Source organism: Taeniopygia guttata, chromosome 1 (assembly GCF_048771995.1).
Source record: "Taeniopygia guttata chromosome 1, bTaeGut7.mat, whole genome shotgun sequence".
In the NCBI taxonomy this organism is placed as follows: Eukaryota; Metazoa; Chordata; class Aves; order Passeriformes; family Estrildidae; genus Taeniopygia; species Taeniopygia guttata.
Window position 1 is genome coordinate 107,211,198 of NC_133024.1, and position 27,910 is coordinate 107,239,107.

General features: G+C 40.6%; 2 protein-coding genes across 10 annotated transcripts in view; one reads left to right on the forward strand and one right to left on the reverse strand.

Moving 5' to 3' along the window:
* The window catches only part of SYTL5 (synaptotagmin like 5), a 79,899-nt gene extending 66,664 nt beyond the window's left edge, over positions 1 to 13,235 (forward strand). For all 6 annotated transcript variants that reach the window (XM_030282590.4, XM_030282617.4, XM_004174940.6 and 3 more), the window contains 5 exons: positions 812 to 973; positions 4,697 to 4,805; positions 5,919 to 6,054; positions 6,942 to 7,150; positions 7,754 to 13,235. In XM_030282590.4, the coding sequence (XP_030138450.4) occupies positions 812 to 973; positions 4,697 to 4,805; positions 5,919 to 6,054; positions 6,942 to 7,150; positions 7,754 to 7,896 (759 nt within the window). In that variant the 3' untranslated portion in view covers positions 7,897 to 13,235. The remainder of the gene's footprint in view (positions 1 to 811; positions 974 to 4,696; positions 4,806 to 5,918; positions 6,055 to 6,941; positions 7,151 to 7,753) is intronic.
* A 4,449-nt stretch (positions 13,236 to 17,684) lies between these two features.
* SRPX (sushi repeat containing protein X-linked) overlaps positions 17,685 to 27,910 on the reverse strand; it is a 40,727-nt gene continuing 30,501 nt past the window's right edge. For 2 of the 4 annotated variants that reach the window (XM_072935011.1, XM_072935015.1), the window contains 6 exons: positions 25,901 to 26,093; positions 24,020 to 24,141; positions 22,757 to 22,936; positions 22,213 to 22,346; positions 20,771 to 20,892; positions 17,685 to 18,722 (listed from right to left, as the gene is read on the reverse strand). In XM_072935011.1, coding sequence (XP_072791112.1) covers positions 18,542 to 18,722; positions 20,771 to 20,892; positions 22,213 to 22,346; positions 22,757 to 22,936; positions 24,020 to 24,141; positions 25,901 to 26,093 — 932 coding nt within the window. In that variant the 3' untranslated portion in view covers positions 17,685 to 18,541. The remainder of the gene's footprint in view (positions 18,723 to 20,770; positions 20,893 to 22,212; positions 22,347 to 22,756; positions 22,937 to 24,019; positions 24,142 to 25,900; positions 26,094 to 27,910) is intronic. The other 2 variants (XM_030282639.4, XM_030282625.4) reach the window with 1 other exon arrangement.

Sequence of the window (27,910 nt, forward strand, 5' to 3'; positions counted from 1 at the left end):
TGACTGTTCAGTTTTTAGAGAATATTTGTCCATGTCCAGATATTGCTCCTGATGCAAAAATAAGACATCTGGGTTTCTTTAGCTAACACTAGAAGGGTGAGTGTTGGGGAAATAATGTTTTTTTTGCTAAAAGTAGAGTGTGTAGAGCCAGAATTCAAGATGTTTCTAATTTTCTGTGTATTTGCTAGACTACAATGTTAGTTTTTTAATAGCTTTGCTATATTAATAGCTAGACATGAGTTTTTAAATAGCTTTCAAACCCAACAAGGGTTACTCATAGGCTCAGTGCATGCCTTGCAGATACTGCTGTATGTGTTTGCAGAACAATTTTTTTATAAGCTACAAAGAAAAAATCGGAAATGAGAGGTTGCTTTCTGGAAAGCAGTGTTAAGCAGATTCTTTAGGGATGAAAGTACCAATGGGGCTTCTTTTTATCAACCTAGATATTGATCTGCTTCTTTTACATAAACTTGGAGGGAATTAACTTATAGGATCATATTTTTAAGCATCATAATTTACTTTATAGTCAAAAATACTCAGTAAATAATAAAAAAAAGAGCCATAATAGTGATAGAATTTATGTATAGATAAATCACCACTGCATGTATACAGTAAAGAAAGATTTCACATTAAAATTATGATCTTTCTGGCTAGATCAATCTTGCTTGCAAGGAAAACAAATCTCTCTCTCATGCTCCATTTGTTAACTGCTCTGGGCTTGGTGCAACTGAGCTAGAGCCATAAAAGGCTCTGTGGAAAATATTATTTCTGCTTATTCTGAGAGTTTCTTTTTCTCTTTTCTTGTTGGTAGTATGTCATCAGTCACTCACAGCTGGAAACCAGGACCCTGCAGGTTTCTGTCTGGCACTATGACAGATTTGGGCGCAACAGCTTCCTTGGGGAAGTGGAAATTCCATTTGATTCCTGGAACTTTGAAAATCAGGGCGATGAGTGGTTTGTGCTCCAGCCCAAGGTAAGGGTTTCCAGGACTGGTGAAAGTGCTGTGAAGCAAATTTAGCAAGAGTTAGTTATTTTTTCCCTTTGGAACTTTTTTATAAAGCAGGACTTTATAAGTGTCTAATATGACAATAAAAACAAAATTACTTATTCTTAGTCCAGTAAAAGCTTGCTGTTTTTGAAATCTTCATGAATATTTCACATATAATTGGCTATTTAAAAACAATAACAAAAAAAAGCTTTTAAATAAGCCCTAAATTCGTTCTGTAATAAACACCAATTTAAAAATTACTTAGTAAGTACACAAATCTTTTAAAATACCACATAAAACAAAGAACTTCCCTACCATTCCCCTTACCCAACCATTAAGAGGTTATTCAAGAAACAAGTTTTGTTATTTTTTTAGTTCAAAGTGCTTTACACCTTTCAGATGTGACAAAATCTCTCATTCACCTTAACTGCAAAGGCACAAGATAAACCAGCAGATCTGTCTGTGAACAGAGCTTGCCCTGTACCCAGTGAAGGGCACGGGGACTTCTGTGCCCAGGCCTCCCCTGCTTTGGCAAAGGGGTTCATTTTTGGAAGGGATTCAAAGAGCTGTTGTAAACTAGAGGATTAAAGGCTTCTCTCTTGCTTGCTCCTGCAGCAGCCATAATCCCCAGGAATTCCAGGGGTTTAGACTGACATTTAAGAAAGTGTATCTTTCTAATTGCAAAAAAAATATAAGGTGTGCAGCTAATATTATCAAGGTTGACTGATTGATTTGGGTTTTCTATGTTCATTACATTTAAGGAAATCATATTATCTTTTGGGTTTCAGGAGAGAGTGTTTAATTTTTGCCCTTCTATCAGGTGGGAGATGGATCTGTTTGCTCTGTTATTAGGTTCTAGGTGATTCCTTTTACTCCTAACAGGAAAATAACCAAAAGAGTCATGAAGCTCTGCTGCTCAGGATAATAAGGCACTAAGCATTTCAGCCAGTCCAGCTGGAAGGTGGTATCTGATTATTTCCAAGCCCATTAAAAAGATTTTTAATTACTTCTTTTACTGTCAAAGAAAGCAAACACAGAATTGGTCTTGTCTGCCTTCTAAGTTGTTACCAATAATGTTTCTAAACTTAGAACACTGCTCAAGTTTTTGATCAGCAAGGATGATATTTAAAATAAAATTTTTAAAAAATCAATTACTACTTTTGGAATTAACAAAAAAGAAGCACTGGTTAATATCCATACAAAATACACACTGTTCTTCTATATAGACTCCTGACAGAGACAGGAATGGAGGAATGGCAAACAAACATTTTCTGGGATTTATTACAGTGCTTTGTTTGTTTTACCATGAATCATTTAGCTGCTTCAGTGAAATTTTGGAGACTTGAAGACGTGTTTTTTCTATGAGCATTAAGAAGTGTGTGATTTAAGTCAGAAAAAGAGCTAAAGAGAGGGCAGAGTATAGAGTCATGTGGGTTTGGAAGAGAGGCTGAAAATTTTTTTCTGACATTAAGACTTACACCTTTGCTTGTCCACTAGTAGAATTAAATAAAAAATAGCCTTTGATGCCTTTATGGGAAACTTGATCCTAAACTTGCTTAATTTAGGCCATAAGTGAGCTGCCTGACTGGCAAAATGTAGATGTGTAAATTATTCCACTGCCATTTACTACAGGTTTTCTTTAGTCCTTTGTTATAGCAGCTGGCACTGCACACTTGTGTCAGACAGGACTGTTTCTCTCAGTAAGTACAGCAGTGCCTGTGTTGCTCTGAAAATGCTTCAAAGTCACAAAAGGGCCCTGTTGCTGTGACTGACCTGGCTTTGTCCTCTGTCCCACCCTTGGGTGCAGACTCACCCCAGTGGAGGTGTCAGTGCCTCAGCCTGCAGTCTGTGAGCTGGAGGCAGTGCTGCCCCCCTGCACACACCTCAGAAATTCTTGGTGGGGTTTTTCTTGCTTGTTTTCTCTTGGCAATAGAATTTTGACCTCCGTGGGGTGTCAGGAAACAAGCTGAATACATCTCACAGAAATACAGTCACAGGGCAGACATTCCTCCATGAACAGTCCTTTAAAGGCTTCTGTGGTGCCTCGTGTGCCTCCAGCAGTGTTGGAATCTGTGGGTATTGGTGATTCCGAGATTGTAGAGAGTCTCTGTCTTTCTGCCCCGTTGCCAAAGAAGAAGCCATAGTTGGTCTGTGCTGTTTTCAAGGTTGTTTATTTTTGCTTATCTCTAACATGTTCTGCTGTCCTGCCGCAGGTCTGTCCTGCAGGGCAGCGTGTGGGGCTCTGCCCCTCAGTGGGATGGTACAAACATTAAATACCAGAAACTACGTGTACTATATTTACAATAATGTGCCAATATCTGTCACCTACGTTGAACAGTGTGTCCCCAGCCTAAACCAATAGAAAAATGCCAACATCACCAAGAACATGGAGGTAAGGAAGAAGAAGGAGGAAGAAAAGGATCAGGCCCACTTTCCTCCATCTTAGAACTCCTGACCCCCCTGTACAAAGTAAAACCCCCCTGTACAGGTGTTAAAACCCCCCTGTACAATACTAAAAAATTTTACCCTCTAATTTGTGACTACTTTTACTATACCATCTAACCCTCTGTGACTGCTTGTTCCACCTTTAAAGTTGGTAATTCATTCCATGGTTCAAACTCAAGATCACAGCTGTTTTCTGCTGCTTGCCAGGGTCTAAAATGCTTCTGACCAAGGCCTGGAACCTCTAAAAATGTCTGAGGGACATTTTGAGTTCCGACACAGCAGTGCTGCAGGATCCCCTCTCTTTATCCATGTCCTTCATCCCTCTGAAGAAATCAGGAAGATTTGTTAATTTGTACCCAAACCTGAGCACTGCAGCACGTACAGGAATCACATCACAGGATCAGAGAATGGTTTGGGTCATCCCACTGCCATGCCCTGCCATGGGCAGGGGCAGCTCCCACTGGACCAGGCTGGGAGCACCTGAGTAGACCCAGCTCCACCAGTGAAGTTAGAGCTCTCTGTGTTACAGCCAATGTTTTTAAAATGTAGTTTCCAACTTCTTACAACATGAGTGGAAGCTCAGTACCCTGCCAGTGAAGGCCTGATATTGTTTTTAAAAGGATGGACTGAAGAGCACTGATTGCGTTCTTCTGGGTAAGATTTAAACATTCCTGAAAAAACACGTAGAAATGCAGAAAGAGTAGCTGTGTAGAAAACAAAGAGGACACTGCTAATAACAGTTTTAAAGAAGTTTTTCTGTTTCAAAGCTGCACACTGCTCTCCCTCCCCTTTGTTCCCTACACATCTTGCCAAAGAATGACGCAGGAGTGGCTTCTCTAAAATGCATGAAATTAATTACATTTTAAATCCTGACTGGTGCAAATAAGGGCTGACTATCAGCTTAAATCAGTTATAGTTTATATACTCAGAAATAAGTTTGAGGGAATTTTTTGCTGATGGTTTTTTTCACTTACTCATGCTACATAACCCCTCTGTGTGTTCAATGAACAGTGTCTAATGCCAGATGGGTTTATTTTTCTGAGAGCTTGCAGTCCCTAGCTCAGAAAGTTTTCTAAAATGTGATTGCCTCCAATTTGGAATGTCTTATTATCTGAAAGTGGACTGGTACATCTTGATGTGTTTAAGAAGTGTTTAAAATACTCTATGGGTGTATTGCTATTTCAACAGAATTAAAATCAAAAGCAGAAGGTGAATTATTAACCTTGGCTGGATTTCTGGTTGGTTTGTTTGTTTTCTCTTCAGGTGGAGGCTGTGACAGATTTTGGACTTCAATACAAAGGAGAACTGACAGTGGTTTTACGTTATATTCCCCCAGACAGAAACCTGATGCTTCCTCTGGGGCAGTTTCAAGGTAAAACAAACATGAATAATTAGGATTTTAAAAACCATGTGATGATGATGTATTAAAAATCCTCACATAGGGTGAAGTAATGGTACTGGTGAAGATTGAAATCATACTTTAATATGCTCATTTGTAGAATCACAGAATGTTAAGGGGTTGGAATGGACCTGAAAGACCATCTAGTCCCAAGCTCCCTGCCATGAGCAGGAACACCTTCCACTAGACCAGGTTGCTCAAGGCCTTATCCAACCTGGCTTCAATAGTTATGTGTGGAAATTCTGAAACATGTGTATGTTTCTTTTGCTTCATCCTTTTCTCCTACACTGAGAAAGGAGAGAGACAGGAAGAGGAATATGCAGTCACTGGTTGATGCATGGCTCTGACTTAATTTAAAAAAAAAGAAATCCAGACATTAGGTAACATGATCAAGGGCAGCCACAAAGAAATAAATTGTCCGCATTGTAGTCGGAGAGTTCTTTTTTCAGCTAGTTATATACAGTGTTTAGCTGATCAAGTAAGAGACTTCACTTAATTTTTCATGCTTAATTCACCTTAATATGCCTCCTCATTTTCTTCCATTTTTCACACTGCTTTTCTTCTGCTCAGTCTTACTGTATTACTGCTGCAATTTAGTCCTGCAAAATCTTATTTGAGCTCTTTACTTGAGCCATTATTTTCATCAGCAAAGAACAAGGGAGAAGAGTTACTATCTCTTTGCATTGTACTAGCATGAGGAACAGCAATCCTTTGAAGAGAGAGCAATCACTGGGCAGCACCTGAGTGCACATGGAAATGCCAAATTCAGGTATATCAGTGTCTCAGTGACAGTATTGCTTGTTGGCATTTGCATTTGATGGGTTAGATTTCTTTCTTCTCCTTTCTTCTTTTTTTTTTTTTTAAACAGATTATATTCCCTCTACTGGTAGTAAGGTTTCCTCAAGGTTTGCTCTCTTAAAAGCTCATTGTTATCAGCTTGGTCCAGATACATTCTGCATTTTTTAAAGTTAGTAAATTTTAGCATCACTTTTAAAAATCTAGCCAAGACAATTTACATTTTTAAATCAGTCTTACAGTGTATGCATAATTTCCGATTGTAATTTTGCAACTTTGTTCTATGCTTAGGAAAGAGAGGCTTCAAAAAAGGAAAGAAAGGAGATTCTCATCTGCCATCTGGAGGCATATTAGAAGTCCTCATCAAAGAAGCAAAGAATTTAACAGCAGTGAAATCAGGAGGCACATCTGATACTTTTGTTAAAGGGTTTGTGGGGATTTTCCTCTCCTTTTTTAAATGACTGCACTGGACCTAATTTAAGATTTGTGTTACATGCCTGTAAGCATGTGGGTACACAAAAAATTTACATAGTATGACAACATATGTGTGTTATTTAGACATGCAGCATTTTGTGTTGGACAGTCAAAATCCAAACTGCACAGAATGCTTGTGTTTGAAAAAAAAAATCACTAAATCCTGCATATCTCTTTATAATGGATTTCTCATAAATGTAGGATAAGCATTATAAATGTTACATTTAGGAAGTAATAGATACCTTAAAATATTTTTCTTTGCCATTTTTTTGCTCTGAATGCTAGTTTTCAGGCTTGCTGATTTCTAGATATGTTCCAATTCACAGTAATGGGTTGAGTGTTGTTACTAAATGAGGTCCATGGAAACATCCTGTCTTTAATTCTCTGGTGCAACTTAGATTTTATCTTGATCTTCTGCTGTGCTTAAAACTATCACTCAGCACATACATTTCAAGTAGAAAAAGTAATTTTCATTTCTTTCTGGACAATCTCTTGTTGCACTTTGAGATGGACCCTGGACAAGATGACTCCAGAGAGGTCCCTTCTCTAGCCAATATTTTTATGACTGTCTATATTTAGCCTCACTGAAACAAAAAGGTTGTGGTTGAGACCTGGGGCAAGGAGACTGAATTCCAATTTCTGCTTGTGGTAACTGACACTGTAGGTATGAGAACAAATGGAGCACAAATACAAAATAAGCACTTCAGGTAGATACTTAACAAAATACCAGTGGGGAGATTGGATCCTGATCCCATTTGAGCCTCTAGATGATTGTTGGATATTGTGAATACTACGTGAAAATTCATTTCCATGTTCCTTTTCCTTTTCTTTATCTCCCAGATACCTGCTCCCAGATGACAGCAAAGCTACAAAACACAAAACTCCCATAGTAAAAAGGAGCGTGAACCCCCAGTGGAATCACACCTTTGCCTTCAGTGGCTTGAATTCAGGGGACATACGGAATGCCTGCCTGGAACTGACTGTGTGGGACAAGGAGTCACTTTCCAGCAATATTTTTTTGGGAGGTGTCCGTTTGAGCACTGGAAATGGTAAGGTCCCATCTGACTCAGGCTGCTTTTCTCACTCTGCCCTCCTCTTTCCTTACCCTATGTGATTCATGAAGGACAGAAATGTTACTGAGTGTTTTGAAAATACACGGTAAGTTGTGGAATTTGAAAATGGAGAAAAGGCAGCACGGAGATAATCTGTAGATGATTTAGTTCTTTCCTCCACTGAATGAGACACAAAAGTTATGTGCCCGTTTGTATTTCTGCACAGTCTAAAAGAACTGTGAATACCTTGGGAAGCATTCCTTAGCATCCCAGTGAGAAGGAGTGAACCACTTCTGGGCAGCAGCAGCTTTTCTGCTGACTGTGGTGTGAGCTGGAAGAGGTGTGAATCCATTCCTCCTGTGCTGGGAAAAAGTTGTTTGTGGTGCAGCGTGGGGAAGTTTATGAGCCTCTGCCCGTGTGCCTGAGGGTGTTCAATGCCAAACTGGTGCTCTCCAGGAGCTGCCTGTTTTCAGTACAACTCCCTGTACAGGGGGAAGTATAAAGTGCTTGTCATTTCTCCTGTACACTGTTGTCAATGAGGAGTGATGTTATCCAACTGCTTCCTAAAATGGCAAATTCCCATGTTTTTACCGTTGTCAGGTGTAAGCAATGGCAAGGAGGTTGACTGGATGGACTCTCAAGGGGAAGAGCAGCACCTCTGGCAGAAGATGATTGACAGTCCGGGAGCTGCAGTGGAAGGGGTGTTAATGCTGAGATCCAGCATGGGGAAACGCAGACTCTGAAAGCCTTTCACTCCTGGGGGTGCCACAGGCACTCCTTGGCTTCAGGGGTGTTCAGACTCTTGTCACTTTGCCCACTTGAACATGAGAAGGGTTGAACCCTTTGCCTTGGATATAAAGGTTCTGAGTGAGATTTGAATGCATTCCGCACTTTTCATGCACACATCCTTTACCCAGGCTTCTTGTGTGAGTTGTTTCTCCTGAAGCCAGTGAGAGCTGGAGCTGGCACAGAGATCAGACTGGCTTTCTCTGTCCCCTCTGGTGTCAGCTCTGCCTGAGGGCCAGCAAATCCTCCCGCTGATCACTTAGTGAGTAATGCCAGGTTTGTGAATCTCTGCTGGCTCAGGGATGGCCCAGAAAGCAGCAGTGGCACACAGCAAGCAGATTCAGAGTCAGTCTGTGCTTTGGTGTTTCTAAGTTAAGAAGCCATAATGGTATGAAGGACAACAAACAGTGTTTCTTCATCGTGTTTGCTTGTTGGGTTGTGCAGTGGTGCAGCACGGCAGGCTTGGGACCAGAACCCAGCCAAGCAGGGCCAATGCAGAGTTGCATTGAAGTGTTGCATTGCCCTAGAAATGGGCAGCAGTGAGCTGGTGGGCAGGGCTGGTGTCCTGACATCTTCTGGGTGTTTTAATGCACATGCAGAAAAGGCAGACTTGGTCCAAAGTAATCAAAGAGCCTCTAATGAAAATAAATCATGACAAATCCTCAAAGAGTTTCCAGAACTGTGTGATGCTACTGTGTTTGTCATTCAGTTGGCAGCTCTAGCCAAGACCTTCTGATGTCATTGAACAGAGGGAATATGTCCACATGCCAGTCCCCATCTCTGTTGCTGAGAGAGACACATGCCAGGTTTGGATAGTTTGCTAAAACCTGATTCAGCAGATTGTATAGAACAGAATGGGATTAAAGCACATGCCAAAATGATTTGCATAACTGTAAAATCTCCTCTGAATGAGCTGGGGTCCCGTTCAGGCCCATACACATTATTTTTAATTCAAGAAGGACATCTTTTCATTAAATCCCCCAGTGCAGTTAATTGTGAGTGGGTCTTGGCCAATACAATCATTAATCTTATTAACCATGACAATTGTTCAACAGTAATTTTGTGATTCCTCAAGGTGTAAGACAATGAAATATCAGGAAACTGAGTGAACAGCATTTCTTCTGAACTTTCCACAATTAGAACACAACTTTTTCTTTGCACTGGCAAATTAATCTATAGCTATTCCTACATTTTTCCCCCCATAGTTTTTTGCAAGAAATCTAGATTGAACAACAGAATATAATCTGATATCTGAGCAACTACAGCTGGAGATTTTGACATTTGTAGTTGTCATAGTGTACAACTAAGTACAAGTATTTAGAGCTGAATTCAAAACCTTAAATGTAGCGTTAATTCTTCTCTTTTTAAGATATTTTATGCTGGTTTTCATTGGAGTGGCTGGAAGCTGCAGGGAAGTTTACAGCCAATCTTTTAAAATCATAATATTATTGAATAAAATAAAAGGTATTTATTTATTCATGTTGAAAACAATAGTTTTAATGATTTTTTTGTTTCATTATGCATAGGTTATTTCAAAATTCTGATATGACTTTTGAAAGTCACTGGAAGCACTGCTTGCCCAGTTGGAGACTCACCATTTTCAGAAATTACCAAGTTATCTTTGAAAATTGAAATTCTCCTACAGAATCTCAGTTTGGGAACCAAATGTCAGTGGTTACTCAAGAAAACTGACTTAATTTTCCTTCTTTATCTTTTCTTCGCTTTTTTTCCTGAAGTTCAGCTCAAATTGGGCAGTGAGGGAAGTCTTGTCTGGTTTTACCTTTTAATTTTTCCAACCTAAATGATTCTGTCATTCTACAATTCTGTGCCACAGATGCTGTGAGCTGATAAATTAGAGCACAAATATAAAGCACACAACATCTTATGACCTTGTTCTTATCACCATATTCTGTCTTTATTATTAATTATTTTTTATCAGTATCATCCAAAGTGACCAAACCTAACTTTTGACACCTAAACTACCTCTCTTTTTAACAGAATTGTTTTGAGTTGTCTTGGTTGTACTACAAACCTGAATTTATTTTGGAAATAATAATATTACATTGACATGTAGGCACAAACTTTTTTTTTTCTTTTGCTAGAAGTTGTTTCAAACAGATAAACTTCTTGAATATAAAGAAAATGGTTCTTCAAGATAAAATTCCAGCTTGAGTTGTAGAGGAATATTGGTCTTTTGAATCATTTGCTTTGGTTAATTTTTATGGTGAAAATGGCAAAAATAATAACAAAAAATTCCTCCAAGATGGACCTTGGAATGAGCATTTTTTCATTTGCCAAACTGAAAAAACTTAAAATAATTTTAAATTTAATTTACTTTTGCATGGAGCACAAGCATTTGCCTAATTTTTGAATGGTACTTCCTAATCTCCTAAGCATAAACATTTTAGCTAAATCACATCTTGCTTTGAAACAAAAATATTTGTATTTTACAGCTTCAACTTCTGCCCATTTTGGTCATAAAGCAGATTTTGTGATGAATGGTTGCATCTGGGAAGTGTCACCTGGCACATACATGGGCTTTAAGCTCTGCCTGTTCCTTCCAAAGGACCAAAATGTCTCTCTGAGCCCACACCTGAAATTCCAGGCTGGGCTATGACCAGGCTGCAGTTCAGCCTGTGGAGGGAACAGTTTCACCTGGGAAGGAATTCCAGGTGAAATTGGAATTTCAGCTGGGGATTGCCATTGATGGAGGTTGGGGTAGAAGGGTGAAGTGATCTTTAGTGAAGTGATCCCTGGTTATAGCAGGGACAGTTCTGCAGCACCGTGTCACACTCACCAGAGCCTCGGAGAGATCATGAACATCAGATAAACACCAGAGCAATTTGGAAAGTTTTGCTGCTCTCTGATGTTATCAGCCCATTTGTAGGAAACATCTGATTTATGGAAAATGTCACATTTAATTATGTCTCTCATCTCTTTGTTCTCTTCTTCTGTAAAGATGGTTTATGGTTTGGAAAAAGCACAAGATGATTAACTGCAGATGTGATTTCTTGTTTCCCGGATATTTGAATTAATTGCCCATAATTGTGCGTCATCATGTACTGTGTGTTACCAGGCTGAACAAAAATGACAGAAAGCCAGGAATTAGACCAAAGCCTTCCTTTTCTATCTGTATTTATAATATTGAAGGTGCCTGAATGGTTTATTCAAAGCTAATTTTTAGGAGGAAGTGGGCACAATTTTAACACTGATTCATAAACTCCTGCCCTGAGTAAACAGATACAGCAGAACTGATGTTTCTGAAGTCTTTTTCTACACAGACCTGAACAACTGAAACTGCATCAGTGGAGAAGAAATCTGCTCCATGGTGGGTGCAGAAAACATGTTACAAAACACATTTTACTCTGCTACATATTTTTCCAGCAGGGTTTGTGATTGAAGTTGGAGGGTTCAACCCATTAAAGAAGAGTAAAAGTGCAACATTTGCTGTAAAAGGTCAGGTTGGGCCAGTAAACACTTCTGTAGACAGCGCCAATAATTATCAAAAAGAGCTGATGCCAAGGGCTTTCCAAGCCCTGCCAGCAGATTTTGGTATCCAGCCCTGCTCTCTGGTGAATTTCTCTGTCAGCTGAATGGGGACTTCAGGCTTCTAAACCTGCTTACATGTTGAGATACCAAAACCAGGATGAAATGATTCCTATCTCCTCTACCTCCACCATGTTACACTTGAGATGAGAGGAAAGCTGCAAAGACTGGGGGCTGCTGTTGCCATCTTCCTGTGCTAATCCAAGTGCCACTGCCCTCCTTGGATACCTTTCAGATGCCACATTTTCATCTTTCTTTTCAGCTGTAATGGTTTCAGAGAGAAAGCATTGGGATGGTGAGCATGTTTTGATCATGGTACATTAGACTAGAAGCTTTTTCTTCTGTACTTCTCCAATGCAGATTATGCTGAGGCAGCACGAATGAAGCGTTTTTATATATTAATTTTTGATTTTTCTTTTCCTGACTGGTTAAGCTCTGCTAAATGCAATTATTCTAAGTTGTAGTTTGCAAAATGTCAACTCAACTATAACTGCAGAGCAGCTTTTGAGCATCCATTGATCCTAATAGATAAGGAGAAGTAACAGGAGGGTTGCATTTTAGTCTGATGCAATTTTGACTTCTTGATGGCTCTGCACATTGCCCAACTTCGGGAATGTAAAGTTTGCAGTTTGTTTTGTAGCATCAATGAAGAGAAAAGCTTTTTGGGTTTCTTACATCTTTGGAGAAGAGATCAGAGTCCTGTTTCCACAGCTGTCTGATTTGTGGGCTCACACAAGATAATAAGAGTTGTACCTGAATCTTTGCAAGGGTCTCTCTTCCCTTCACCCCTCCCTTTGGTTCAGCAGCTGTGACCAGAAGGTTCTCCCTGGACACTGATCCCCTGTATCTGGGAGAAGGCAGCATGCAGAAGGGATGGGAGAGCCCCTCTTATTTTCTTCTATATGAAGTTAAGACTGAAATTTTCCTTTGCTAACATACAGCATTGATTTTCAGCACTTTGCCACCATGACATAAACAATATCTTCTGAGAGCTCACCCATGCACTTTATAAACTCTTTTTCCAACTAATTAGTTATTATTTTTTCTACCCCCAGAGATGTTAACATTTAAGAACCCTAGAGAAATGATGGTGAATTCCAGAACAGGATGCAGACTATTATTTGCAGTGATGCCCTTTACCATAGCTCAGCAGGAGCTGCTGAGAAGCATGCTAACAGAACCTTAGCACTGTGCCCATGAATTGCCTCCCTGATGATTTCATGTTTTCAAATGCTGTTTAATAAGTGATAATACTGGAAACTGAATCTCAGCTTGCTTTTGAAACTCACCCTGGCTGCATCTTGACCTTTTATTTACATTATTTATTTCAACAACCCTACTTTGTGGCAATAACATTTACATGGCTGTGTGCTACTGCTCCTGACAGCTCTGTGTATATTTTTGAGAATAGTTCTAATTGTTGAGGTTTGCCTAAAGCCAAGCATAGTAATTTGCTGCAGCAATTAGAGAATGTCACATATCCCTCGTGCTGCCTTTGTTCTGCTTACAATCTGTTGCTAGCAATTTGTTTTATTATTCTGGTGGACATGAACAGTACTAGCAGTAAATGGCATAAATGGCATTGCAGTATGTTAAGCTATGCCCAAATTGAGCAAAGCAATGTTTTCTGCTGAGAACATTTTTGTACTGTGCATTGTACATTGTTTTGTGGACAAAGATGGCTGGTAAGCCATTTGCAGCTCTTGTCAAGATTTCTGTTTCGTCTTCTAAATTAAAATACTGAAATGCTGTTGTGTCTTTGTCTCTCCTAAAATGAATTACAGGAAACTATGTCTCCCAGGAGTATCCCATATTATTTCACTGAGGTAAAGACATCGCTTGTATGTGATGCAAGGGTTCTGGCATGTTTTCAGAGGTGGGACTCCATTGATGGTGTCTCCGTCTCTCCTTTTTTTGTCTTAAAAGCACTTAAAGTATAGAAATTAAGCTATATTTGATTTCATAAGCATTAAATCTGATTTCTTTTAAATATGCAATTCTAAGGAAAAGGAAAATACAGCATTCTTTCTCCTTGCTATAAAATTATTTTACATGTATATTAACTCCACCTGTTCACCAGGTCCTCCCCTCCAAGTCTGAATCTCCTGCCTCTTCCCTCGTTCAAAGTCATGCCCACCTGAACATGCAGGTATGTTCAAAATGCATATTTTCTGTAATTTCTGGTGCTGATTTATTTTTTAATTATAAGAAAAATCAATAAGCATTTGACCCCTCAATTTACACTTTCATTAGAGTTGTGTTCAGTTCAACTTACCTCAGAGCTGAGGGCTCTGTTACATCATCTTGTGGTTCTCCAGTGCCCTGGGCTTTTGTGTCTTGCTGTGCCTTCCCAGTGAGAGAGGAAGCAAACCCTGCTCCTGGGCTCTGGGCTTGTGCTGCCTCTGCTCACTCTGAAAGCCTGGCTCAGTTCCTGTGCCCAGCCCAGCAGGGCTCAGTGCTCTCAGCTTTCACACCACCCTTGCCCAGCTCGTCCCTGTGCTGGTCCTGGCCTTTATGGGCAGGTCAGACACCCAAAAACTGGAAAACAGTTGCAGGTAGGGGAAGAGCCCTCCTGCCACTGCTCTGCTCTCTGTACCTTTGCTCAGGACTCAAGGACTTGCTTGAGGGTCTGCAAGACACCCCTGTCACTCCTGTACAACTGGACATTAGTTCCTCCTCCCCTTCTCTTGGAGGTGACAGATAACAAATTCTCCTTGTAAATTCGAAGTATGAGCCATCCTAATTATTGAAATTCAGGTGTTGGTTACTTTCTGGCTGCGTGGGTGGCAATGGGAGACGTGTTGGTAGCTAGAGATGCACTAGCACATTCTGCATGGACACTGGCATTCCCATTTGTCCCCTCTGTGTTTCACAGAGCATGCAGCAGCTGGGTCACTGCTTGAAAGGGGCCAGAGAAAAAACACGTGCTCTCCTCAGCTGCCCATATCCTCACTGGCTCCTCTAGCCCAGGCAACCTTGCTGCTCTGCCTTCCAGAACCTGCAGGTGGTTTCCCACTCTTCCCTTCCCCAAGCTGCCATAAAAATATCCTCCAGCCACAAATGGGGAGAGAAAAGAGCAGCAGTTACATGGCCAAGAGGAGCTGAGCCACCCCCTGATGGTGTAAAGCACTTCCTGGGGATGTACAGCAGGAACAGAGACTGTGGTGAGTGGCTGGAAGTGATCAAGCACTGAGATTGCACAGCTTGAGCTCTATTATTCCCCCACCTCAATTTAAAAAGTGAGTTGTGATTTTAAGAGTATTTAAATATACTCCAGGTTACTCTTTAGGCTCTGCATTTTCATTAATTATGTGATGCAGTCTGACTCACGCTCTTATGTAAGTACTGAGCTGTAATGAAGTCCCATGTTGTGGTTGTTTAGTGCAGAGCTGTGAAGGATCATTGGTGTTTTCATTTAAAACACAACACTTTCTGTCCCAGAGGGCTTTGGACTTCAAGAATAGGGATGTGCAACTTCAAATTTGCCTCTCTTCTGCAGCTGTAAAGGAGGTGTGTGACAGCAGGGATTGTTCTCATCTAATTAGGTGGATTATTGGGTAGAATCTGGGGAAAATCAGGCCATTTACAAAATTGGTTTTTGCTGATAAAACTGCTGCCTCCCACAATTTATCTCAATAGTTTTGTTTGTAAAAGATGCTGCATGTCAGGAGCAGTAATTCTTTTCTCATCTGAAATAATGGAAGTCTTCTGGTTCATGCTCAGAACTTCCAGATTTATGTAGGAACCTCCAGCCCATGACACTCTCCACACACTGTGATATGTCACATCTCCTGCAATGACAGCCTGGAGGTGGGATGGAAAGGGTGAGACTTATGGCAGGTCTAATATTTGTGTTTTCAATCAGATTTGCATTCTGTCAGCAGTGGTAGGATTAGAGCTACGGCAAGAAGAGCTGTGTTGGTAGTATGAAAGAGACTCCAGCCAGCGTAACTTGGAGGGAGGAAAATTTTTTGTGAAACCTTTAATAAAAAAGTGCACTGGTGTAGATACTGGACCTTGCTTATGCAGTGTTATTTTTCTGGGACCAGAAGTGTACAGGATGAGTTACTGAAATATATTTGCATATATAAATGCTGGGCTAAAGCCAGAACTACTAAATCCCTTGTTCAAACACTCCCAAAAGGCCATTCTACTAAATTCCTGCATACCATACATGCAGGCTAATTCAACTCCAAAACAGAGATGGTACATGGTATTTTTCACTGTTCCTCACAAAAACATACAACAGAAAATGCCAGAAACCTTGTATTACTAATCAAGAGCAGTTTTTCTTAATCACAGGATTTTAACAGATGTTCTGTGCAGAATATAACTAGTAATCCAATCACTCATGCACTCTCCTCCACTTAATTCAATTTCCTGTAACAGCCTAGTGATTGCAATCACTTCCCTGATTGTAACAATTGTAAACCCTGCTCCTGTTCATCCAGTTGTGAAAGATGACTGGATGCATTGACTCTACCTAAATCAAACTGGAGCAGCAGCATCTTGGAATTGCAGCAATACAGGAGAAAAATCAGACCCATCTGAGATTTTTATTTTGTAATATATTTTACATAATTGGAAATCATGTTTTCAGTGAGGAAAAGTGAGGGAACAAACCCCCCTAAACCTGTCCACTTGTGATTCATGCTCTAAGCATGTACATGCAAAAGAACCTGAACCACAACTGGGGCCACAGCAGTCTTTGTGTGGATGTGTCCTTGGCTGCCTCTGTTCCACAGGCACAGAATCACAAAATGGTTTGGGTTGGAAGGGACCTCAGAGATCATCTTGTTCCAATCTCCCTGCTGTGGGTAGGGAATCTTCCACAAGATGTGCTTCAGAGAGCCTCATCCAACCTGGCCCTGAAAGCCTCCAGATTCCTGGCCCTCATCACCCTCAGAATTTCTTCCTATCATCTAATCTAAACCTGTCCTCCTTCAGCTTAAGGCCTTTTCTATCACTGCATGCCCTTCTGAAAATCCCTCTGCAGCTGCTCTTGTGTGTTCAGCAACACCCTCCTAACCCTGGGGAGCAGATCACCCTGTTCAGAAGACATGGCATACCCCACACAGCTCCTCCTTGGGCTGTCACACTTCAGCAGCTTTTGCTAGCTGCTCAAGGCTGACTTACCTCACTCTGCATCCACACCCTCTCTAATTCATTTGCAGGGCCAATCTTCTTTTAAAAAAGTTTTCTTTCCTGTTTTTTTCTTTTTTGGTGTTTTTTTTTTTTTTTTTCATTTCAGAGGATGCAAGAGACCAAATTCTGGTAAGGATTGCTTTAAAGATGGTGCTAAAACTGTTCTTCTGCTGACACCACTATAAAATTTAAAACTCTACCTTATGGTCACAGTCAAACAAGCATTTGGCTGAAAAAAAACTGTATTCTTGAGGGACAAGAATGAACAGCACAGATGCTGGGTGCTAGTTCAGACAGTCAAATCATGCATCATACCCAGTGAACAGGCATCCAAACTGTAACTCACAGTTTTCACTCCTCTGATACTTGTATTCTTTAAGCATTATGTGTATTCTTTGCAGTGGATTGTCAAGACTGTGGGCTGTAATAAAACAAATGAAATTTTTTCCTGCTTTGATTGCCTCTTGATATTTTTTTATTAAACAGGGAATTTTTTTTGTTAATTTCAAGTGATGACTTGCAAACAAGTATTTTCACAGCTCTGGAAGTGACAAATCCTTGATGATGTTTCCCTGGAGTAATGTTTCCCTGCCATCAAATCAACAGCCTTGTCTGTCTCCAAGGTGAAGAGGGGGGGAAAAAAGTCTGTTACTCCAAGACTGTTGGACATTAAAAGCCAGAAGCAGAAGTGTAGCAGGTAAGAACATATGTTCCTATTAAGAACTGCAGTACACGGGGCACAGTAATTACTGCCCATCCTCTACACTGATCACTGCTCCTTCATCATGTTCCCTGTGGCAATGACTTCCATGCTCCTGCTATCACCAATTTTCTCCCTGCTGCTGCTGAAAATCAATGCTCATGTTGCCTTTGGCTCATGCTTTTTGTCTGTGATTGACACTTTTTTTAGTGGAACTAAAAGGCACCAGTGGGTTCCTAATGCACTTTCAGTGTGAGGCTAATGTCTTTTATAATGGTTTGCAGACAGATATTTTGAACCAACTTTTGTATCAACTGACCAACTTTAACCCCCAAGAGGAATTTAAGACAACTATCTGTTTGCAAAACAATATTTTATTAATAAAAAGAATTATAAACAGTAAGAAAGAAACCCCAATTTTACACTGAATGAAAAATCCAAAATAAACTCCCAGAACTGTGCCTCAGTTCTTCACTCTCTGTACAAGAAATTCCATTAGGTAGTAAATCCTACATCCACATTCATCCAGCTGTGGGGTCCCCAGCAGGAGGAAAGACATCAACCTGTCAGAGCAAGTCCAGAGAAGGCCACCAAGGTGATCACAGGGACAGAGCACCTCTCCTGTGAGGAAAGGCTGAGAAAATGGGGATTGTTCAGCCTGGAAAAGAGAAGGCTTAGGGGTGACCTAATTGTGGCCTTCCAGTCCCTGAACAGAGCCTACAGGAAAGATGGAGAGGGATTTTTTACAAGCATCTGGAGTGACAGACAAGGGAGAATGGCTTGAACTTGTAAGAGAACAAGTTCAGATTAGATATTGGGGGAAAATTCTTCACTGTGCAGGTGGTGAGGCACTGGCACAGGTTGCCCAGAGAAGCTGTGGCTGCCCCATCCCTGGAAGTGTTCAAGGCCAGGTTGGATGGGGCTCTGAGCAACCTGATCCAGTGCAAGATGTCCATGGCAGCAGGGCTGGAACTCAATAATATTTAAAGTCACTTCCAACCCAGGCCATTCTATGGTCTAAAGATGACTGAAAGTACAAAAGAGCATCGTGCACCCTTCTATGCAGAGCAGCTGCATGGCTGGACAGATTTACCAATACACACAAAAAATCACATCAGTGATTGAAAAAGCCATGCTTTGTGTAGCACCAAGGGGAGAATTCTGTAGATCACAAAAAATTCACCGACAACTGCAGGCCCTGAAATGCTGAATTAGGGACATGACTGACCAATTTCTGCTTGCAGCTTCATCTCATCTTTTCTCAAGGGGAATTTGTCAATCAGGGCAAAGAGCTCAGCTGGTGTTGCTGGGAAAGGGTAGCGTTCCTTGTCCATGCCGTGCTTGTCCATCACCACGATATTGAAGTTGTAATGGGGGATCCTCAGCAGCAGCCTGCAAAGTAAGGAACTGGTTTTGTTAAAGGGCAGCACCAGCCTCTTGGGTCTGAGCAGAGGAAGGTGGGCATGGTCACAGGGGCTACACAGAGTGTAGGTTTGGTTTCAGCATTGACAAGGAGCCAGATAAAGGGCCCTCTGCATCAGAGGAGTGTCAAGGTGACTGCACCCAGCTCTGCTCTCTGCCATTACTCGTTGCTGTCACAGGAGTGAAACAAGGTTAGTATGAACATTGCCTAAAGAAAACCCTTGTGATGAAGCTTGAGTTGCAAGTAAGACAATCTTGGCTTTCCTTGGTACAAAAAGTCACAGTAAGAAAAAACAGGACAAAAAGTCACAGTAAGAAAAAACAAGACAAAATTACTGGAGTCTGCTTTCTCTGCTACCTAATAATAGCAATCAGTTGTGACTCTAATTTTAGAGGAACAAAAGCCACTGCTAATCATGGAGGAGTCCTTCTTTCAAAGTGGTGGAAGTGGTCATTTAAGCTCCCATAGCAGCAAAAGCTACATAAGTAACAAAAGTTTATCTGTGGTGCTCTTTTCATCTTTTGCTTGAAGGAGTAATGTACTAGAAGATGCTTGGATATGCAGTCAGTCAACATCATTAGTGTGGGGTAAATAAATTCAGGCTGCCATGAGAAAATGAGAGAAAGCTGCCATGAAGAAGAAACTGAGGGGATTTTGGAAAGGTATGAAGCGTCAAAATTGGCCTTCTTCAGCCCCCTAACAAGTCTGAGTGCTCTAGGCATAGTCTTGTTGCAATTAGGGAGCTTGGCCATTACATTCAAACTAAAATAAAGATTAAAGCTAAGCACTAGTGACAGAAAACTACATTCATCTTGTACCATATATTACCTAACAAAAAATGCTTCTAAAAAGCCAAATGCTAAACTTCTGTGCTTTCCAAAGTTTTAACTGGGGTACCTGTGCTCATTAGCTTACTGAAATGTCAATTCTGGACAACACCTTTATTCTTAAGAGTGCATTTCATATTGATTTGAGCACCTTGCAGAACTGGAAAGCTGCAATTCACACACTAAGCAACTACAAAGACAAAATCAATGGAAAACTAACTTTGGCTGTGTGCAGGACAGGTCACACTACACCAGTTTCTGAAATGTAGCCTCATAAAAGGCTGCAAGGGATCAGGGAATGCAATCTTAAGAGAGCTTATTATTTTCTACAGAGCCGCAGGAAAACCATTTAAACTTTAGTAAAAGCATCTTTATTAAAAAAAAAAAGAGTTTTTATTTATTGAGAACAGGTTTTTTTTAATGCTTTTAAAAAATCCCCACTCTGCTGTGTCAGCAATTTTCATTGTCTCCAAATAAAACTTACTCCCTTTCCTCAGGCATATCATAGATTATGTTGCTTAAAATGCTCCTTGACTTTTTTCTAAACAACTCTTTCTTTTCCTGCCAGCGAGGCCTTCACTTTTGGCTTTTTTTCCTTTTCCAGTCCTTAGGAAATGCTGGCCCTGGAAGTTTTCCTTTCAAGTGAAAACCAATCCTCTGCCAGCCTAAACCCAAGTCAAAACAGTTTAGGCACCTCAGTAAAACTGCTGATGCTGCAGTCAGGCTGGGGAGGCTGAGATAATTTCCCCTTTGAAATACTGCCCATCTTATTCCTACATATGGGACTTCAAAGAGTATCTCCTTTAGCCTGGCCACAACCACCACCAGCCCTGGTGCAGAGGATGAGCTGTCTCTGCCATTTGGGGCTGTCCTTGCAAAGGAGCAATTCCAATACAAATACAGACAGACTGAAGTATTTTCAGCGGCAGCACCCAAAAATACAGACTTAAATCCCTATGAGCATAGTAATATTAAATATATAATTAAATTAATTGTTATTGTGTTTTAATTTGCTGTAGCTATTACACAGACAGCAAATTAATCCTGAAGTGCGCTCACCAATATCTACTTTCCAGTGTCTAGCTGTGTACGTTAGAGTAGGAGATGTGGTGTTTGGAGAGTAAGTTGCAGGGATCAAAAGCATAAAGTGGATAAGGTGCAAACACAACAGCAGTGAGAGCTTCCTTTACCTGAGCTGCAGGGCAAGTGATGGGGGCAGCAGCTTCACTCCTATTCTCCCTATCTGTGCTGGGAAGACACCAACCAGCTCCACCACGGTGACGTGCCGCAGGTCTAAGCCACACTGCGCCGGCTGCAAGGGTGCAGAGGAGAAAGGGGGGGTTGGTTATCCCTGAGAGAACAGGGGGATGTTCTGAGTGTGCAGCAAGGGTTCACAGAGCCCCCTCTTCTTAAGCTGGTTAAATGTTTTTAACTGATTTCAGAGCGTGTTTTGCAAACACTCAAATTCTCACAGCAAAGAACAGCTCCCCATGACTCCAGGGGAGGTTAAGTAACAGAATTTCAGATACTCTAAGAAAACCAACACACAGGGACCACCTAGGAAAATTATCAACTTGTCTCTGTAGTTATATAAGATGGCAGGATACTAAGCATTGTACCAATAATCTAATTTGGCAATCAAAGAAAATTATGTGAAACAGAAGTTGACTGCAGAAAGTTTTCTTCCATGCCAACTTATTTGCCTGCGGCCAAGAAGTGGAAAATGTACTATAGCCATTAAATTCAGTTTGATCAATATATTGAATTTTCTTGCCAAGTTTATCTAATAGGGAAAAGGAGCTGCTTTGTTGTTTTGTTTTTTTTTTTTTCTTAAATACAAGTGTAATTTGAGCCAACAGTAAAAAAACATCACCACATTCATATCTCAATGATTACTTATACTGCATTTTGTTAAAATTTGTGAAAAGAAAAAACAAGAAAGGAGTTCTTGTAGCTGTGAAAGAATACAGGACTGGTTCCTTTCCTTCCTTTCCCCGAGGACACAGATACATTTTGGAGATCTATCCCTAAGACTAGCAAAAAGCCAACAAGGGCATCACACTTACAACACATAAGAAGGAAAATTACCAGGTGTTTTGGGTTTTTTGGAACAAAACACCCCAGTGTTACCTCCAGCACTCTGGATTATTTCTGTGCTGTGTCTCTGGTCCTTTGTTTGCTGGTGCACATTTTATTTTGGAAGCTATTCACACTTCCTTTCATTGTAGTTGCAAATTCTGTAAGCCTGGTCTGCATGAGCTGCTTAAGAGCTAGAAGGTCGCGTTTGTGGGTTTTTTTAAATTTCTTTAGCAGCTAAGATAGGGAATTATTAATGAGCATGAGTTAAATTAATTTGGGGAGGATGGAAGGGCTAGAACTGCCTGGGATTCAGCAACTGGTCAGAGGCAGCACAATCCAGAATGGAACTGTAGTTAGAGACTGGGGGGATATTTCAACTCAAGCCCCTGTGAAAAGGATTAATCTGGAACCATGACTGCTTGAGCCAGATCTTCCAGTGGCTACAATACAAAAGCTGAAGTTTTTGGATTTACATAAAACAGTGGAGCTTGTTCTCTTGTATCTTTCTTAAAAGAAAAAAAATAGTTGCACATCCCTCTTAAATGTGTTTTACCTGCAGCATCCCCAGTTGCATCCTATAGAAGAAGTTAGCTGCAGTAGGAGTTGAAATAATTAGCAGTCTCCGCTTCTCATAAAACTGATCCAGAAGTGCAGCTGCAGTCCTCACATTCACATTAATATTCATGGCTAGAAAAAAATTAAAACAAAAGTTATGGAGCATACTGAAAACAGATCTATCTCTAGAGGCAGAGGTCAACAGCAGAAACACAAGAACAAATAATAAAGACATGAGTGAAATGCTGGCCTCATTGAAGCCAACAATTTTACTGTAGACTGCTCTAGCTTGCACAATGGATTGACTCCAGAATGTGACATTTTGTGGAAAGCTTTGAGCTAAAACAAACTCTAGAAAAGAGCAGTCGAAGATGTCAAAGGCTTCAGCTGTTAAGTGCAAATTGGCAGAGGACACAAAAACAATGTTTCTACCTCTGGGACACTGCAGCAGTATTCCACCCCCCACCTCCTTCCAAATTCTCACTGCCCTAAGAACCTCTGTGCTGGATTCCTCCTGGTAGAGTGGTGAAATACTCACTTACGTGCACAGGTTGGCTCCACTCCTGACCACCCCAAATTGTACTGGCAGACTCGAGCTGGGCTTCCTTGCAGCTCATAGCCACCAATGCAGGAGAACTCACAGGTAGCACCATAGTTATTTCCATCACCTGAGCACTTGATGTAGCCATTATCTGGGGCATTTAACTTCACACAGCGCCTGACTTTGAGCAAGAAGAAAAAAAAACCAAAATGAAAGACACAGCATGAATCACTATTTGTTACTAAGGCAGCACAGGTCAGTGGAACACCAGTACCAAAGACATTTTTCTGTTTGCTTTCTGTGTTATTAGTCATGCACTTAAAAACCCCAAACAACCAACCCGAACGCCCCCACCCCTCAATTCTTAAACGAAATAAAACAGACGTGTAGGTATATGCATGTGACAAAAGGTCATGGAGCACAAAGGGCTGAAGCTGAAAACTATAGGTCACCTCTGTATATTCAACTCCAGAGGTTAACATCTGGACCTGTGAAAGGGCAGCCCTGCTTGGGAGATGTGAGCCTCAGCTGACAAAAGGCCTTCACCTCCACGTTTCAGCAGCTCACAGGCCATGTACCCCGGAGAAGCTGGCAGGAGGGAAGGGGTGTGGAGCTGGGACAGGGCTGCTCAAAGCAGCTCTTCCTGGATGTGCAAGAATGCTGCAGACCTGGCCCCCAGGGCTGTGGTGTTCACATTCTCTGAACAGAGAGACATAATTCTCTCTCCCAAGTTTTTTCCAAAGAAGTTGTGAGACACAATGAGAAAGCTCAGAGAAAGAAAAAAACAATTCTTATCTCTATTCACTACTCCTGTTGTTTGGCACATGTAGAATGTGTTATAAAGACTGTTTACCAAAGAGTGCTTTGTTAATTACACACCGGTGATAGTTGTTTAGATTAATTGACCAACTGAGTCAAAGCTGTGTCATAACTGTCTGGAGACATCATGGGTTTTTCTTTAATATCTTTTTAGTATAATATAGTTCTATTATAGTATAGTATTATTGTAATATAATTTAGCTTAATAAAAGGAATTTATCCAGCCTTCCACAGCATGAAATCAGAACGCATTATTCCCCAAAGAAGTCACACTGCTGCGATACAGGGTCTTCAGCAAGACTCTGTTCTCCCTTTCAGCATCATCACAGGAGTTTATATACACAGACATACACAGATAAATACAGAAATGAAGACATTTTCAAATTGCCTACTAAGCCAGGTGCAAACCAGCATCTGTATTTACAGAGTAAAACATCATCCTTACCTCTGACTTTAACAAGAAATTTGCAAGTGCCTTTGTTTTCAGCTCTGTCGTACACAGTATACTGGATTTTGTGGTCACCTTCCGGAAAATGTGACCCTGGTGGCAGGCCTTTCAAAATAACACTAAACCAAGAGATAAAACAGGACAGACATTCATAAATTCAGCAGTATTTATTTACTCACAATGCTGTGAAAGTCTGAAGAGGGAGGTTTGTGGCATGCTATGATTATCTGGCTGCCTGCAGGACAGAAGATTGGAAAGTAAGCAAAGGAAGAAGCTGAGCAGCAGCAACTGAAGTATTTAGATTTGCTACCTACAGCACACCCTGCTGAGACAAGGGGGTTGGAGTGGGCAGGGTCTGCTTCCTTCCCATAAAACAATCCAAAGTGTAGCCAAGCTCATCACGCCCAGAGGAGCTCAAGCTTCCTTCTCCTCACATAAGAAAAAGTCAACATTAAGAAAGAAAATTTTCCTGCCTCTTACAGTGGGGTGTATTCTCAACTGGCTGCTCTGAACTGCTCCTATGATTGTAATTTTTGATTGTTAATATGCACAGAAATGAACAAAAAGTGAGCTTCAGTGTCACAGCAGAAGGGTGGGGATCAACAGCAGCATTTTCACCTGGAATTTGCCTTGTTCTGCAAACAAGGTGGGAGAATCCAGATGTGAAAAACATAATCTCAGTATTGAAACAGAGCATGTAACCAAAGAGGCTTCCATGTAATGGAAAAGCTTTTGTGCTCCTGAAACTGAAGGACTGTGCATTTAAGAAAAGCACTACATACTCTATAAAACAGTACAGTTTAGCATTATTTTATAAAAATAGAGATGTGATTTATGGAAAAACTTCCACTGCACCAAGATCTTGGTTCTTTTGAGCTGACAAGTTACTTGTATGATAAAGTCTACATGGGATACTCCCCATTTTTTAATGCCTATCAGACATTCTTTTGTCAAAAAGACTTAGTAATGTCTTCATTCTGACAATTTCCAAGTTTTTACTTTACCAGGTGTAGTTTTTGATGTTGTTAATTGTAACCAAATTGTTACATCAGACCTAAATGGCAATTAAGTTTTTAATTATGTAATGAATTCTTCTTTATGAAATGATTAAATTATAGCAATAAAAGGGCAGTATCATTGTCTTTCATTAGTTCTTTTGTATTCACATGAAACTGTAAACATCTTCAAACTTAAGAACTTTGAGCTTTTAAGCTTTACCAGTCCACTAATGTAATGATGTAACTTGCTTACTGAAAGAAACAGATTTTTCATGCACCCACCATCACAGTAATCCAGATAGATTTACCCAAATCCTGCATGATAAAAATGGGAAAGTCAGAAACAGCAGTACAACCAGAAGTACACCCTGCTCTTCTGGAAAATGGGACTGTGAAACCATAGAAACTGACAAAGAAAATTTTGAACTATAATGTCTAAATTCAATGTTTAAATCCATCAAGTTTACAAACAAGAAGCATTACTTTAAAAGTAACTGCAGAATCCTGGGGCATCACTAGCCAGCAGTACCTTAGGAAGAAACCTAAAGAAGATTGCAGATACCATTCTGTGACACACCTTGGTTTTTTTTAAGACAGTTAAACTTCTTCTCTTACCTCCAATGCACTACTCTGTTTTCATTGTTAAGTACAAAAGGTTACTTGGGGTAAGAAAACTTGTTAATTATGAGAACTGCAAAGAAGCTCTGCAAAACCTCATAGATGCAGTAAAAATGCTGCTGTTTATTCCACCAGCTCTAAATACCCACAACTGGGCAACCAGTTCCTGAACAACTCACCTCCAAACATGCAGTTCTTTATAGAGCAGTGATATGTGACAGCTATAAAAAGCATGAATGGATGAATGAAGGGAAAAGGGTACCTGGCCTGCTGAATTGCTAACAAAAGACTAAGAAGGAGAGAAGCACACGTGTAGATTTTCACCCACTCGGTGAGAATGCCGTCGGCGGTGTCGCGTCCCTCCGGCGTGTCCCAGAACACTCTGGCTGTCAGCTTGTTGGGCTCCGCGCTTTTCTCCTTCACGCTCGGGCACTGGATCCTCGGAGGCTCAGTGTCTGTTCAAACAATGTCACAGGAAAGGGCACTGGAGCATCTGCCAGAGCTGTGCATTTTCTCCACAGCTCCCTCCCTGCTGTCAGAGTAGCCCAGGACCACCTCCAGCTGCCTCCTCAGCCTGGATTCATCCCAGCCAAGGCAGGGGGAGCCTTTACTTCTCATCTTTTTGTAAGAAGAGCTGACAATGATCAGCCCTTTGCAATGCAGAAAACCCAACTAAACGTAGTTACTGTAAATTTCTGTACATAGTTCAGTTAAAAAGTCATTTTGACAAATGGATGGCTTTGAACTCTAAGGAGGGATGTCCAAGATCACACCCAAGGAGCCTGGATGTTCTGTTTATCTGCATCCTTTTCTTTGTCCATCTGTGCAGTAGTTGATGTGATTAAGAGTATTTTTAAAGTACACTGAACATCAATCTGTCTCTGCACAGTAACTCTGCAGGTTACTCTAAACATGCTGGTTATTTTTCCTGCAGTAATGGCAAAATGAAAAACAACAGAAGATTCATACAATTACCATTTTGTGGAGAATCAATGCTGCATTTGATTTTTTCCTAGTAACTCTTATAATAATGTCTTACATCAGTAGCCAGCACTACTAGGACAAGCATCCTATCAATACAGCCTCAGGATGTGACAAAAGGATGATTTAGCTTGGTGACAGCCATTTACCACAACCTCTGTTAGACAATCTGCAGGAAAAGGCAATCTTTCCAGAAGAAAAGACAGTGACATTTTTCAATCTTTTAGAGGAAAGTAACTATTCCAATACATGTTATTCCAATGCATTAAAGATATAATGGAAATATTATTCAAGAGAGTATCGACATTTTTAGCTAACTGATAACCAAAACCAGATGTACATTAATTTTTATTTTAATCAAAATTATTTCAGCAACATGAGGGATATCCTTCCTCTTCCAGGGTAGGGGCAGGAGACAGTCTGCTTTGTTAGGACAGAATACTCACCAACTATAAGGACTTCTGTAAGTCACTGCTAGAACATATCTAATTTAGAAAATATATCTTTTTTCCTCCTTTTAATTAATAAATGTTTGACTACTGAAAGGCCTTATGCCTTTCCTACATGGATCTTCACTGCTGTACTGCAAAGCCCACATAATTTAGTGCAGAAATGCTACGAAGTGCAACTGCAGTATAAAAGGGTAGAGAAAAGCCCCTTTGTTTTCAAGAGCACTTTAAGTTCAGGTCTGAAGTAATTTTAGCCACACTCAATGGCAGAAGCTGTGGAATCCCCAGGAGACTTCCATGACATGAAATTTACCAGCCCATGCCTCTGATCACATTTAGCATCCCTACTGTGCACAGCACAACTAACTGTATATCAAAGTTACGAAATTAAGCAGCCTTTTTGCCTTTGTGTTTCATTGCTCTCCTCAGTTTCACTCCTTAGCTGCAAGTGAGCTGTTCAGCCAGTCCTCTCCTGGCCACTGTGTAGGCTGCAGCTCTGTAACTTCTGCATTACACTAAGGAACAAGTGTTCAATTGCAAATGTCATTGTACTGTTAGAATTATGCCAGGCCACAATTATGTCTGTGATGTCTGGTCACAAAAAAAAAAAAATCTCTATCCTGTCTATCAAGAGGTAAAAATATATTCTTATTGAAGAATCTGCTTTAGCAGATCTCACTGTTTGCATATAGGAACCCTGTGCACACAAGATTTGAAGAGACCTTCTCCAAACTATGCAGTTTTACCACAACTTAAATCTTAGCATTACTTTTACTGGGTTACTTGGGACTTGTAATCCTAGACAGCAACTGGGACTTGAAACCCTGTGCAACAACTACTCT